Source organism: Pseudopipra pipra, chromosome 12, assembly GCF_036250125.1.
Source record: "Pseudopipra pipra isolate bDixPip1 chromosome 12, bDixPip1.hap1, whole genome shotgun sequence".
Lineage (NCBI taxonomy): Eukaryota > Metazoa > Chordata > Aves > Passeriformes > Pipridae > Pseudopipra > Pseudopipra pipra.
In genome coordinates this window covers 14,653,486-14,667,736 of record NC_087560.1, presented here as the reverse complement: position 1 = coordinate 14,667,736, position 14,251 = coordinate 14,653,486, and the positions used below count along the sequence as shown (strand labels likewise).

At 42.0% G+C, this 14,251-nt stretch overlaps 1 protein-coding gene across 17 annotated transcripts in view; it reads left to right on the top strand.

The window, feature by feature from the left end:
• The window catches only part of AKAP13 (A-kinase anchoring protein 13), a 208,446-nt gene that overhangs the window by 76,471 nt on the left and 117,724 nt on the right, over positions 1 to 14,251 (top strand). For all 17 annotated transcript variants that reach the window (XM_064669029.1, XM_064669030.1, XM_064669026.1 and 14 more), the window contains 2 exons: positions 1,486 to 1,633; positions 12,198 to 12,494. In XM_064669029.1, the coding sequence (XP_064525099.1) occupies positions 1,486 to 1,633; positions 12,198 to 12,494 (445 nt within the window). The remainder of the gene's footprint in view (positions 1 to 1,485; positions 1,634 to 12,197; positions 12,495 to 14,251) is intronic.

Here is a 14,251-nt window from a genome sequence, read left to right as displayed (position 1 = left end):
CTGACTCTATACAAGATATACTTTTGCTACATGGTTCCTTTCTCCCCAGCTGGAAGTCTGGTCTGATATTATGGCGTGAGACCTTCCTAAAATGCACATTTGTGACTCTACAACCTCTGAAAATGCAAACTAGACTCAGGGTTCTATTTATCTTTTTTTTTTTTAATTTTTGGTTTTCTTTCCTGTGTGTTACAGCACTGACCCACATATTTGGTTTTAAGACCAGGGGCTGGTCATGTACTGCACTGCAAAACCTCATTTCTATCAAAACAAGGTGCAGTCCTGCCCCTGGCTAGAGTACCAGACAGGCTGGATCAGAGGAGAACTGGACATGAACTTGGAGGAGGAACAGGAAAAGAAACTGAGGGAGAAAGGGAGGAGATGTGAGACAGAGCATGGGAAGTGATGCTAACATGGCAGGGGTGTATGGAAAGGCTGGGAAGTCGGGGAATTTTCTGCAATAGTTATGTTTGACAAAGAGAAGGGACGAACTGAGTGATCTTAAGGAGAAGGTCTTAAAGGAAATTACATGTGTATTTTCTTGAATATGCAAATTAGAATTACATAATCTGTAATAATAATAATAATAATAAAATCTTTTCCAGATTTCCAGCCATAACCATATGCTCAGTGGGGTGGTGGCAGAGAGCTGGCAACCACAGCTGCAGTGTAAAGCTGGGGCATCCAGCTGGTTTTGATCTTGATAGAAAAGGGGCAGAAGGTCGTGTTACAGACTGTTGTTCCCAGTGTCTCATAGTTTATATAATTTTTCAGGCTGATAAATGATGTATGGTGAGATATTGGAGGCATTTAAAAGACTTGTAGATGTGGCACTTGGGGACATGGTTTAGTGATGGGATTGGCAGTGCTGGGTTAATGGTTGGGCTTTGTGATCTCGGAGGTCTTTTCCAAACTAAATGAGTCTGTGGTTTTATGATCAAATGAAAATTAGTTGTGTAGTAACTGTGAGCCATCCTCTTTCTTTGCTTTCCCTTCTCCATTGAAAACTGAAGTTGGTGGCTATTGGCCCTGTTATTTTCCATGCACATGTATGCATTTCAGGTGTATTTACTGTGTCCTGTGCTGGGTTAACTATGATAACTGTGTGTGCCCTTTATAGGTATAATTTTTGCTGATAGCAAAGATGAGAAAAATTATAGAATATACTGAGATACTAAAATAAACCCTAAAACTAAGCATTTTTCATATTTGGTGTCATTTCACCATAGTAAGTTGCTCTTTTGAATATATCCTGGAGATTTCTACATATCTCTTCCCAGAGTTGGGCTCAAAATATTTTCTACCCTGTTGGCTAGCTGTGATGCTAAGGATTACTTGCATATCTAAAAATTAGGATGGGCCCCCAAGTTGTGTGAAAGGTATGTATGAACAGAGAGCGTGAGCCTTGTAGGTAGAGAAGTTTTATTTGGTATGGTGCAATTCTTGGTCATGTAAACCTAACCTTGTTTCTTGTTCTTTTCCTAGGGTGACTCTGTTATTACAGTGCAGCTGACTGAGGAAGATAAAGTTGAAGATGATGTAGTTTTTTATTTGGTCTTCACTGGATCAACTGTCCAACACTGCACAAGCACAAGAAAGATTAATCCTGGGAGTCTGGAGACAATTTCTCCTGGTAAACAATTGCCTTTCTTTGCATATCAGTGTAACAGTCTATGAAGTTTGGTGAATAGAAGTGGACTGGAATGTAATGCTGTTTTGTTGGTTGTCTTATTCCTCATTTACACATTCACAGGGAGTGGAATGGTTTGGGTGACTGCTTTTGTCTTTTAAAAATCTCTTTCCTGATTTTGCTAGAATTAAATGACTTTGAGATTGCAGTTATTGAATGTTTAACTATGAGATTCTACTGTATAAAATACACAGTTACATTTACACACAGTGAAAAGCTTTTAAATGCATTAAAGATATCGGAAGGCGCATTTGCCAGGTTAGAGATGCTGTTGTACAAGTGATGTACAGCCTGGATAGTCCTAGCTACACTTATCACCTGCTTGACTTGGTGAGGTTCATTGCTGTAGTCCTGGTGGAATACAACCCTTTCCCCTAAAACCTGTAGAGCATTTCTGGAACTCTTGCAGTGGCAGGGGATGTGTGCTGCTTGGTGCCACACGAAAGCCCACCGCTCTTCTTAAGCCTTTGTGCCATCAGCAGAACAAAACAAATCAGTGCAGCATTTCCCTTTAGTGACTTCAGGACCGTGGGAATGAGTGTGTTCCAGGCTGCAGTCCTTACCATTAACCTTTCATTCTGACTTGTTGCTATGCAGCATGTTGCTGCTAGTGTGAGAAAAACGCCTGACATTTTCACTATACACAGTGTAGCTCAAGCCATCAGGTGTTTTTCTTGGGTTTGTCTTTTTATGTACCTCCTAAGTATTGTTTTATGAGAGGTGCACGTGGAGCAAAATTTGGGCTAAAGAGTTTTTTCTGCTGGTAATGAGTGGCTAAAAGTTGGCCACTCTTGGTTTTTTTTCATTTCCTCCTTTTTTTTTGTGCTGTTCATGTTGTTCAGTTGGCTTGTGAAGAGAAGTCTTTTTATGGCTACTGACGACTGGAGCCCCGTGCAATTAGATTAGTGCTTATTTTCTCCCAGAAGAGGAGGAAGAAGGGGGTGACTCCTTCCCTGCTTTTGTGTGGTGGGCGTGGGGCTCTGCCAGACCCTCTCCCAGTGACCTCACCTCCCCCTGGGGACCGTGGCTGTGTCGCCAAGAAAGGAACTGAAAAGCTTCAGTGTTCCCCTTCAGCCCATGTGGGAACCAGCGTGCCTGGTGGGATTTCCGGGCGGGAGAGATGCTTTCCTATCATCTCTGGCCCTGTTGTCCTTGGAGCAGTGATGGATGTGGCCGGGGTGGTGGCTGCCAGGCAGTACCGGGGTGATGCTCTAGGCACTGCCTCTCCTGCCATCCCCAGATGTAACTGAGTCACTGATGGGGGCTCCCTGGGGCTCGTTTTGTCACTGTTAGTGGGAAATCTGACTCCCTTCGTGATTCAAAGGGAAAAGACAGAATTTCTCTCAGTTGTTCTTTTAGTAATAATGGGTTGTTTTGGTTCTTTTTTACCCAGTATAATCATGATCTTGTGGCATGTGATATTAGATAGGGATGGGTGCTGTCCCAAAATACAGCTTCTATCAGATAAAGATTTAATGGACCTTTTGGAAATGTAGTCCCATTCCTGCACTGTCTGGGGCTGTACTGCAAGGAAAGAGGTCACATCTCAGATGTAAAGCAGCCATGTGGATAACACCTCTTCTGTGCTCATACCTCATTTTGAAGAAACTACCTAAATAAAAAATACTGTAGTGGTGCATGGGAGAAGCAAAATGGGAAAGAACCCAAATTTTTTCAAACCCTTTGCTCACACTGATATGTTTGCCCAGTGTTGCTTCAGCACTGACTACTCTGATTTCAATGGAACCATGACTTGTTTCAGTCCACCTCTTCCTCCTCCTCCTTCCTGGATGCACAGTGAATCTGTAATCGTGTGTTTACACTGTATATTCGCCAGTTGCCTTGGAGATGGCTGTGGTAACTCAGGGTTGACGTTATTTGACCTCGCTGCAGGATTAGCCGTGAACAAGAGACAGTGTGTGCGAGACCAGCCCTTGTTTAAACACCCAGGCCCAGGCACTTAGCAAGTGCTCTGCAAGGAAACTCTTACAAACAGCTTTTAGAGAAAATCTTGTACTTTGCTTCCAGCTTCGAACATCCTTTGTTTTTCCCTGCAATGCAAGATGTGTTGCACGTTCCTGGGAGCACAATTGCTCCTTGGGGATGGCTCAGGTGGGTGAAGGAAGGGCTGATTCACTCAGGAACATACCGAGCCTCTCTGCTTACCTTGAAGCACCTCTACTTCCCTCCTGGACTTGAAGGCTCTCCCCTCATTCTTGTTTAAAGTCCTCAAAATTTCATATGGTCTCCAGCAGACTTCAGATGAAGTCCATCAGGGGCTGGGGTCAAAGAGGTGGCTATAATTCAGTTAAAGCTAATGTAAAAACAAACCCAGATTTTTAATTTTTTTTTTCTTGACTTTGTCAGTAGTTTTTTTTGATGCATGGAGGCATAAAAGACAGAGAAATGACTTGATTACATTTGCTGCCAAAGTTAAGCAGAATGTTTGAGCAAAGCTTTCAAAGAAAATCACATTTAAAAAAAAAGAATCTCAACAATATAAAGTTGTTATAGATGAAAAATTAAAGAAAATGGAATGGAAATATAAGCTGTCAAAATACCTCCTAAATTCTCATTGTATGTGAAAATTCTCTATATACTTGAAAGACTTTACCCAAATAAAAGCTTGCGACTGCAGAGTTAAATGACTGCTGCGTTTTATATAATTACTAGAGCAATCTGCCTCTTTCTTATGCTATCTTTATCATTAGACTCAAACACTGAATATATATAGTGTTCAAATATAAGCTTTTATTTCTGTACATAATAAAAGAAGAGACTTCTGATTGTACATTTATGGGAGCAGCTTTTTTTTATCTGAAAATGTGGCTAAATGTAGAGTCAGCAGTCACTCAAAGGAGAAAACACCTACCTGTATTTCTTCACTTGCTCTGAAGGATGGGATGATTATTTATCCTGCCCTGCTATTGGCTGTGTTAACTTAAGGGAAATAATTTTCCCCTGTAATAAACAGATTCTCATCTGAGATGATCAATCATCACTTCAAGTATCAAAATTAGGTACTGAGATATAAAGAATTAGGCAGTAGATGATGCTTTATGTGCTTTCAGTAGCTCTTTGCCAGCCTAAGGACACATCAGGTTCCATCATCCAACTAAGCTTCTGTTTGCCTTGATGAAAAGGTACCAAAACCTTATTTAACTATTGTTTTACTGTCCCTGTTACAGTTCTTCAATTTCTAAATGATCTGGTTCAAATTTTCGGTAATTGAAGCAGTTTTCCTCAGTACCAGTGGCACTCTGTAGTTCTGCAGAACAATTTCAAATGCTGTTTTATCAGACACCATGTTACGGTGGCAGCCAGAGGTGTAATGGTTCTGGATACTGCTCGAGGTTTGAATATCATTGTTTGCAAAAGCTTGGTCACTGGAGTTTGGGTATTAAGAAAATACCAAAGGTCTGAGCAGGGACGGAAGCAGAGAAATGATACCAGCTGTGTTGCTGTGGTTAAACTGTTGTTGGCTGCTGAAATTGTGCTGTTGGGGATGGATGTGTCCACTTATGTCACAGATGCTCATCCTACTGGTGTTGGTCATGAACTGAGCTTTTCAACAAGTCCTTATTACTGTAGCAACTGAGACTGCCATAATCTTAATGTATTTTTTTTTCTCACCATCTCTGCTGGGTAGGGAGGGTCACTGAGGCCAAGCAGATTGCATATGGTAGTGTAGAAAATCTGTGCAAACCAGGGAAGTGAAATTTCATTGCAAGACAGCAGCCTCATCGCCTGCCTCTCTACTAGAAAAAACACAACCTAATAATAAAAATCTGCAAATAATGATCTGGCAAATAAACCAACAGAAGAAGGAATGACCTCATCACCACACGAGTGAAAAGCCCCAACCACATCCTGCCATGGGCAGTGGAGGCCTCTCAGCATTGGGAAGCTCTTGGGCAGATTTGGGAGAATTTTCTTGCAGGAGATGATGTGCTGGAAGCTTGGATATTTGGGTGGTGCACCTAGTGCAAGTTTGTGTGCCATCACCATAGCAGCTCGTGACTGGGCACATATTTTGCTTTGCATATAAAGGCTGGTGTCTAGTGTGTGGGAGATGTGTGGGAAATTTGAAATGAAATTTCAAATAGGGAGAGACAGTCCAGTACTGAAATCCAGAGCTGCAGCAGCTCCTAATCAAATAAGTCAAGGGTAAGAAATAGCGTGTCTGTGAGCCAAGTCACCAAAACAAGAAGTAAAATAATTTTATGAAATATAATTGCCTTTGTAAGTACTGTTGTAATGTGTTGTATCACTCTGAGCTCTGTAATACCAAAATTGCTTTTCTCTTGTTGGTTAATCTCAAAAGGTCCAGAATTCTTGTACAGGCTTCAAAGGGAGGAGGATCAAAATTGGATGTAGAAAAAGAGCCTGAAAGACTGTGTGTCTTCTGATAGCTTCTTGCCTGCAGTTTCCACAGGGTTGAAACACTCCCTTTTACTCCAAATGCCTTGACTCACTTTCTCTTCATGCTTAAGCTAAGGAGGAGAAGCAGCTTCAGTCTTTAAATTGTTCTTAATTCCACAGTTCTCAGGGTTGGGGTTTTTTTTCTTTCTGCTAGTTAAAAGGATAGACGAAAATTAATTTCAGTTAGCTTGGAAATATCTTAATTTCAAACTCTTTTTTTACTGTGAAATCCTTTTATATGCTCGTGCTTTATTCTCTTCTTCCACAGACTGTGTTTTCCCTTAAGAAACAACTCTTCATAGAAAAAGTGGTATTTCATGAGTTACAATCTTTGTACTGGTAGACCAAAAGGGTAAACAAGTTGCATAACAAATGGCCACTTGGCAATACCAGTTGTGGATTTGAAAATACTCCTAATTATGAAACAAAAAACCCCCCTAAAATAGACTAAAACAGCATAGCCAAGAAGACTTTTTGCAGTCCATCCTCTTTGGTGTATTTAATTACTTTAGGCAGTGTAATTAAAAGGAAATGATGCCAGTACTTAGATGACATCAGTCACAGGAAAAAGTGATTGAATCTGTATTGAAATTATTTAACATGTAATGTGTGGGGTCTTACACTTCTGTAGGTTTTTAGGGCATCTGCAGTATGTAAAGGGCCTTAAAAATTCTTTCTGCACTCTTCATATTAATAGTGAAAGGTTTAAAAAGAAAAACAAAGGCTCCTGTCCATCGCTGGTGCTGTGCCTATATATTTCATAAGGCTTCCCGTGGTGCACAATTGGATACAATATCTGTGTAAATCACACAAACACACTTCAGACACGGCTCTGATTTTTCAGAACCAGAATTCAGGGTTTCTGAAGCAGAAAAGAAGCACTTTTTGGATGGTCACAGGAGATTCCTTGGCTTCCCTGTCCACAAGCCACCAGATGGCAACATCTCTTGGATGCAAATCCACCAGAGTCCATGGGATTCACCATATTTGCTGTCTGACTTTCCTGCCCTGCTTAAATCTCTCTGTAAGACCTCTTTCAACTCAGCTCCACCATGGTAACTCAGAGGATGCAATTAGCACTGGAGTCCTTAGTCACCTACCAGGCAAACCCAAACATGTGCTTCCAGCAGGGCTTTAAATAGCTGCCCAGGCTGGGGGCCCATTGTTTAATAGCTCCAATGTGAATTCTGAAAATAGGAGGTTTGGACAGGATTTCCACTATTGGAGGAGTAGGAAATGAAATCATCTTTTAGTATAGTTCTGTTTAGGGGTGTTTTGTTTAACAAGAAAAAGTCAGAAGAGTTCTGCCCTTGTAACTGCACCCCAGATCACTGGCACAGGTGGACAGATCTAAGCTGTACATTAACTTGTCTGCTGATGACTTACAGCTCAGAAATCTCCACCTTTTCTCCTGCTCATTGTTCTGCATCGTTATCATGTAGAGGAGGTTGTGTTATCATGCAGATGCATCTCGCCTCTTCAGGGCTAAGTACAGACAGACCAGAACACCATGTCTTCATTTTTCATTCTTGTATTTTCCCCAAAGCAAGTTTCATTAAGTGTTCCCATTCATCCCCAGTAAGAAATTATTTAGTTCAAGAGTTATTGTCTCCTTTAAAATAATTTTTAAAGTGTGGTTTTACATGAAGATGAGGAATTCACTTTATCGCAACAGAATTAGTTGCTGCGCCCATCTCTGCATAGAATGAAATAGTTTTTTAATTTTTGTATTTTTCCTGCAGTATGTTGGCACTTCTCAAAACAGCTCCAAGTTGTGAATTGTTTCCAAGCTAGATTTAAAGTAACTTAGGAGCAGGAAGAGAAATGGGATAAAATGCAATCCTGCAAGAGGTCAGGGGTGGGTTATTAAAATTTTGTCAGTCAAGCCAGGATGTAAATGACCACATCTCATCCTGTGGCAAAAAAAAGTGTGAAAAACGGAAGCATAGTCATACACATGACGTTACTCTGTGCAGTCTGAGATGTCAGCTAGGGAGAAACACTGGTGTTTGTCAGAAGAGTTAAAGTTCGAACTCGGTGGCACCAGCGTGACAGTGTTCACGATTTCACCATTTGCTTGTGATTGTTATTTTGGCCAAAGGGCCTGATTTCTGGAGAAGACTAAGGCAATCAGCAGGGGTGCTGGGTGGCATTGTGAACCTGCTTGCATAGTAAAGCTCTGAGATTTCTCATGCCTTCTCTGGGGTGCACTCACCTGTGTGATTTATTCAGTTAATGTGTTTTCAGCCTACTAAAATGCAAACCTTTATAAATAAGCTCATCTCTCTTCCTGAGTGTCATGGTTTAACCCCAGCCAGCAACTAAGCCCCCAGACAGCTGCATGCTTCCCCCCAGTGGGACGGGGAAGAGAATTTAAAGAGTAAAAGTGAGAAATCTTGTGGATTGAGATAAAGACAGGTTAATGAGTAAAGCAAAAGCCATGTGCAAGCAAAGCAAAACAAGGAATTCAGTCACCACTTCCCATGGGCAAGCAGGTGTTCAGCCATCCCAGGACAGCAGGGCTCCATCATATGTAATGGTGACTTGGGAAGCCAGACACCATCACTCCAATTCTCCCCCTTTCCTTCTTCCTCCAGCTCTATACACTGACCATGAAGCCATATGGTCTGGGATATTCCTGAGGTCAGCTGAGGTCAGCTTTTCTGACCGTATCCCTTCCCAACTCGTTGTGTCTCCCATCCTCCTCCCTGGTGGGGTGGGGGCAGGAGCAGAAAAGGCCTTGATTCCGTCTAAGTTCTGCTCAACAAGAATGAAAACATCCCTGAACTATCAACTGTTTTGAGCACAAATCCAAAACACAGCCCCACACTGGCTACTACAAAGAAAATAATTGCTGTTCCAGCCAAAACCAGCCCACTGACACACCTGGGTTTTTTTCACCTTTTTAATGAGTCAGACATTTTTCTGTTCCACATCTGAGTATGTGAATGAGGGTGTTACAGTCAACCAACCACCTTGATGCTTGTAAAGTGCCTAACTTGGTGCTTGAGCCATGTTAGGAGAAAGCCCTGCTGATTACCAGCCAGAGCCAAAAGATGATGAACAAGAGCAATAGTGTCTGCTCTGGTCATGCCTGGAGTTCTTTGTGGTCTTGGACAAGTTACTTAACCTCATAAAAACAGATTTGGGATGGTTTTACAGATGATAACTACTTATCTCCTGAGAGTGCCACAAAGCTTTCCTCACTTTTCCTAATGCTTGGAAAAAGGGCTATTGAAGTTCAGGCATTAGTCTGGCCGTTGAGTGTTTGATGTGGAGAGAAGTGTTGCCCCACCGATGGTTCTTTCAGAAAGTTCATGTGCTGGGGACATGTTTGCTCACATTGTTCCTGTAGCGTTTTCAAAGCAGGGGGGCAGAGACTTCTTGAGCAATCTTTCTAGTATTGGCTGCTCCTGTTACATACTGGCTCCTCTTCTGTTTGAACTGTTTGCCAGAAGTCAGAACCTGTCCCAGATTCTTACCCCCGAGTCTGACATCTTCTCAGATGTGAGGAAGCAGAACATCAAAGCCTTGTGAGTGGTTGCCCTTTCGAAGAACACTCCCCAGGGTTTAGCACGATGCTTGTTTGATCCTGTCGGATGAAAATGGATCATCAGGTCTGTCACCTCTTCTAGACTGCATTTGATATCTGGGGAAGTTTCAAGAGAATAATTTTTGGCTACAGGTCAGGACATGGTCTTTTTGTCACCTTCCCTTGTGTTACATCTTGCATCTGGTGTTTAACATCTGCTCCATCCAGGGGGACTTTGTGTACATCCTTGATGTTTCTCTAGTTGTTGTCTCGATGGAGGTGCTTTTGCTGTCCCACAGAAGAGTCGTTTGGCTTTGTGGCAAGGAAGTAACTGTCCCAAATTGTTTCTCTGTAGCTGCTCACGGACCATTTTTTGCCTGTCTCTTCAATCCTGAAAGTCCACTGACTTTCTGGCAGAGTAACTGTATTGTAGGTTATTTTGCAGATGGGATTCTTATGGGAATAGACAGAAAATAGTTTTAAAAAAGTTTAAAAAATCAAAAGGTTAGCTGTTCTCATGCTATTAAGGAATCTTTTATTATGGTGTTTTTGTTGTTTTTTTTTTCTTTAACTCCTCATTCTAGCAAACTTCCACTGCTCTGCCTTAGGGAGAGCCCAGCTCGCAGTGCTTGAGTCAGCTCCCGTAGGCTGGCATGGCCTTCTCAGAGCGTGCGTAACTCACGGCTTTGCGGAGGCTGTGGATAAAACTGATGTCTTACCTGCTCCATATTGGGATGTCCTTAGGAAGATCAACAAAGCAAGGAGGTGTAGGGGGAGAGATGTACAGTTCTAAGTGGCATTAAAGGCAAGTTCCCCCAAAGTTGTACTGTCCCACCACTTCTCCCTTCAACGTTTGAGGCTTCTACTGTGGGCACGAGGAGGGTTTGTGAAGGGGTTTCATATGAGCTGCTGAGTTCCCTGAACAGTGATGTATTAGGATGCATGTGCAATATTTCCAAGAGCAGTAGAAGTAGGTCTTCCCTACCCTTATTCTCTTTAATAACATCCATACTAAAAACCTATGCCTTCGGTTTTCACATCATCGTCTTGCTAATAGATGCCTGGTACTGGGAGGAAAGAAATTTTCTAACCTTTCAGCTTCAGAGCCTCCTGGTTCAGGTACTGAGCTGTTGCAGCAACATCCATGTGTGTTTTCCTCCCCGTCTGCACTTGTCTTTGATACCTTTCCAGCTGCATTTGCTCTCCTTAGGAAGCCACACAGCCTCATCTCTGATAATTTTGGTGCTCCCCACAGTGTCCTAATAGCAGTTTTGACCTTTCAATTAACTTCAGGATCGCCTCTTTCAGCACACAAAACCTGTACAGATGCCAAAAGCCTCAGAACAGATTTTCGAGTTTGGCTGAAAGACCATGAAGATTAGGGACATATTTTCCCTTTTGTCAGGGAAATCAGCAGCAAAGGGCCCTGACAGACGAAGGAAACTTTCCCACTGACCACAAATAGGGGCTTAAATTGAATTTTCAAGCCTTTAAAAATAAATCGTCATTTTGTATTTAATTAAGGAGGGTTTCATGAATGTGGTAGTATGCTGAGGTCATGGGCAAAAAGAAGCTTTTCCAGTAATTAGTGCAGGGTCCATGCCGTTCTGGCAAAAACAGCCATGACGTCAGTCTGAGGCTGGAACAAGAAACTGTGCCACATAGTGAACTTGAAACACAAACCTTATTATTGAAGGGACATGTCTGACAACTACAAGTGCTGGCTGTGTTGGACACATAGTATATTTTTTCTTTTAAAATTGCAAAAAGGTGTTGTGGGTTTTGGGTTTGGGTTTTTTTTTTTTGAGTTTCTGAGTCAATGAAATTGCTGCCATGCCAGGACTTCCCTTCTCCTGTTTCCCTGCCTTAAATAAATAAAGTTATCGAACTTCCAACTTTTTTGTTTTGTAAATATGGAAAGTGGCCATTTCCATGTTTTTATTTAGCAGAAGCAGCTTAGTTTTAGTTTTGTCATGTGAACCCACACAAAAGGGGCAGGTGCAGCAGGGAGCAAGCACAGGGCATGCCCGGGCAGGTTTTGCTCTGGTAGCCATTTAGGTCTTTGTTTTAGGTGAAATTCCAATGTTTTCAGTACAAACCAACTGTTGTGACAGCATTTGGAGTATGTAGTTTTGCAGCACTCTGATTCTAGTTTCTGATGAGTTACCGTAGTCCTGTGGAGCTGGGAAACAAAAATTTGACCATATAATCTGGCTTTTGGTACGTTAGCAAAATCTTCACTGGAATTACTCAACACTCTTGAGTTTACTTGTCACGGATCATAAATAGCCTGGTCAGATAATGGTGGCTAATAGTTCTTGGTTTATGTTGGGACAGAGAAGAGTTACGCATCTTTTCCTTTTAAAGTCTGTAGGAAATACTTATCTCTGATGATGCATATAAATTCCTGAGATAGTATTATTTTTAGAATTGTGACCATTGGTCTTACTTGATTTAATGTAGACTATGTGTGTCAAAGGAGTTGGTCAGTTCTGGTTCTTCCACCCGTGCCATTTTTCTGTTTTTACAGTTTCTCTGGGTTTTGTTTTACAGGCCATGACTGTTGTGAGACAGTGAAGGTGGCACTTTGTGCCTCCAGAGAAGGTCACCCTGTTCTGATTGTGGCAGAAGAGAGTTTCCAGTTTGTCCAGGATGAAGCCTACGATGCCGCCCAGTTTCTGGCCACCTGTGCTGGCAACCAGCAGGCGCTGAACTTCACGCGGTTCTTGGACCGGTCAAGACCCCCTGCTGCAGACGTGGACTTTCTGGATGAGAAAGTGGCTTTGGCGTTTCGACACCTGAAACTTCCAGCAGAATGGAACGTGCTGGGGGCAGACCAGTCCCTGACCGGTGAGGATTTCTAGGGCACAGTGAGACTTGTGGGTTGGCAGAGAGGTAAAAAGCCTGGGAGAAAAGGCTCCCTGCCTTGGGAACTCCCCACGTGCCTTTCAAAAGGTGTGGTGGCCTCTGTGCTTAGAGAAGGAACCTTTGCCCTTCCACCAACATAAAGTACATAAGGCACTGACTGATGTTTTCTCTGGGTTTTCTCTTATGAAATAGCACAAGCTGACGTAAATGGGCAATATTTTAACACATATCCAGAAGGTTTTTTTGTTTGTATATAGCAATGGTATGTGTATCAGCATCACACTATATCCTGACAAAAACCTGTGTGTAAAAAGTCTTGATGCTCCTGGAAATATCCTTGTGCCACAAATCTGTTGCTTTTGCTAAATGTTGGTTTTACAGACCAGGTACGAAGATTTTATGTTTAAAATATATGTTATTTTTTCTTGGAGATGTTATGGCTCTTTCCCTGAGGGTTTATATTGCATCCCTGATTGTACATCAGCAGGGTTAGCACAGAAGTTCCCCAAAATAAACCTGGATAGTTTTGCAAATATAGGAAGGGGAAGGTGGGAAAGTCTGACCCTTCACCACAGCAGCAAGGGTTACTGAGAGCTTATAAATAAACCTCAAGACTGGCCCAAAGTCTCTGGTGGCTGCTGAAGCAGAAGTGCCAAGGTGTTCCGGATGCTGTGGCATGTCTGTGTTCTTGGAGTTCTTCTTATTTCGTCACGGGGGAGTAAAAGGAAGCATATTGGGGGGTTGGGGGACTAGTTCCAGTGTTTACAAATACTTGCTGTAAATTTTCAGGGTATTTTGGCAAATAGTTTCACTTCAGGAATGTGACTAGGAGGCATCTGTTATCTTTTATAGGATGTAGTGGCATAAACACTTGAATAGGACTGGCACGTGGCTTGCCTGGTGCAGCAGGCTCAGTTCTGCTCACTGCAACAGGGTTTTCCACTGGAGATTTTCCTGCTTTATTTTTCTCCAACTTGCTGACTGTTTTTGTAAACCTGAATACATGGACAGGCAATTCTCGTGTTAGCAGACTTTGAAAGATTTGGTCATATTTAATAGTTTCTGGACAGAAATTCAGCAGCTGTCATATGTTTACAAGGAGATAAACACCTGATATTTTTTTCCTCTATGTGGAAGTCACTGGTGTTTCTTTCTGCATTTAAAAAAGTTGTGATAACTCAGACATCTGTGGTTGAAGTGATAAAAATATGGTTGAAGTGATCTTAGTGAAAACTTTGAAGCTCTGAATTGTTGCTGATTTTGCAGGAAGCTGAGATCTGGTTTCTCTTTTTGATTTTGATTATTCTTTGGAAAATCAGCATTTAGGGAAATCAGGCCATAAGATTTACATTGTTTTGTTCAGCCTGTGCTTGTGTGCCTGGAAGTTGTGGCTGTGTGGGGCTCTGAATGCTAATGGACCTGTGGAGCATCTGTGGCATTCTCAGTGAGAAGGGGGAGCTCTGTAGTGCTGAATTCTGTAACTCTGAGTGTTTTGACATATTGTGGAGAGGTTTGTGTAGACAGTAGTATTAGTGAATAAATGTAATGGCATTAAATGCAACTTTCATCCAAGAATATTAGTGCTATAAAATATGTTCCCTTTTTTTTGGGGTTATTTTTTTGCAGTGAGATAATTACACATAGGGTATTTGGGGGAATTTTTGTGATTGTGACAGGAAAGATTTGCATGTGTAAGCATCATGAAACTGTTTTGCTAGAGTGAGATAGAAGAGATGTCC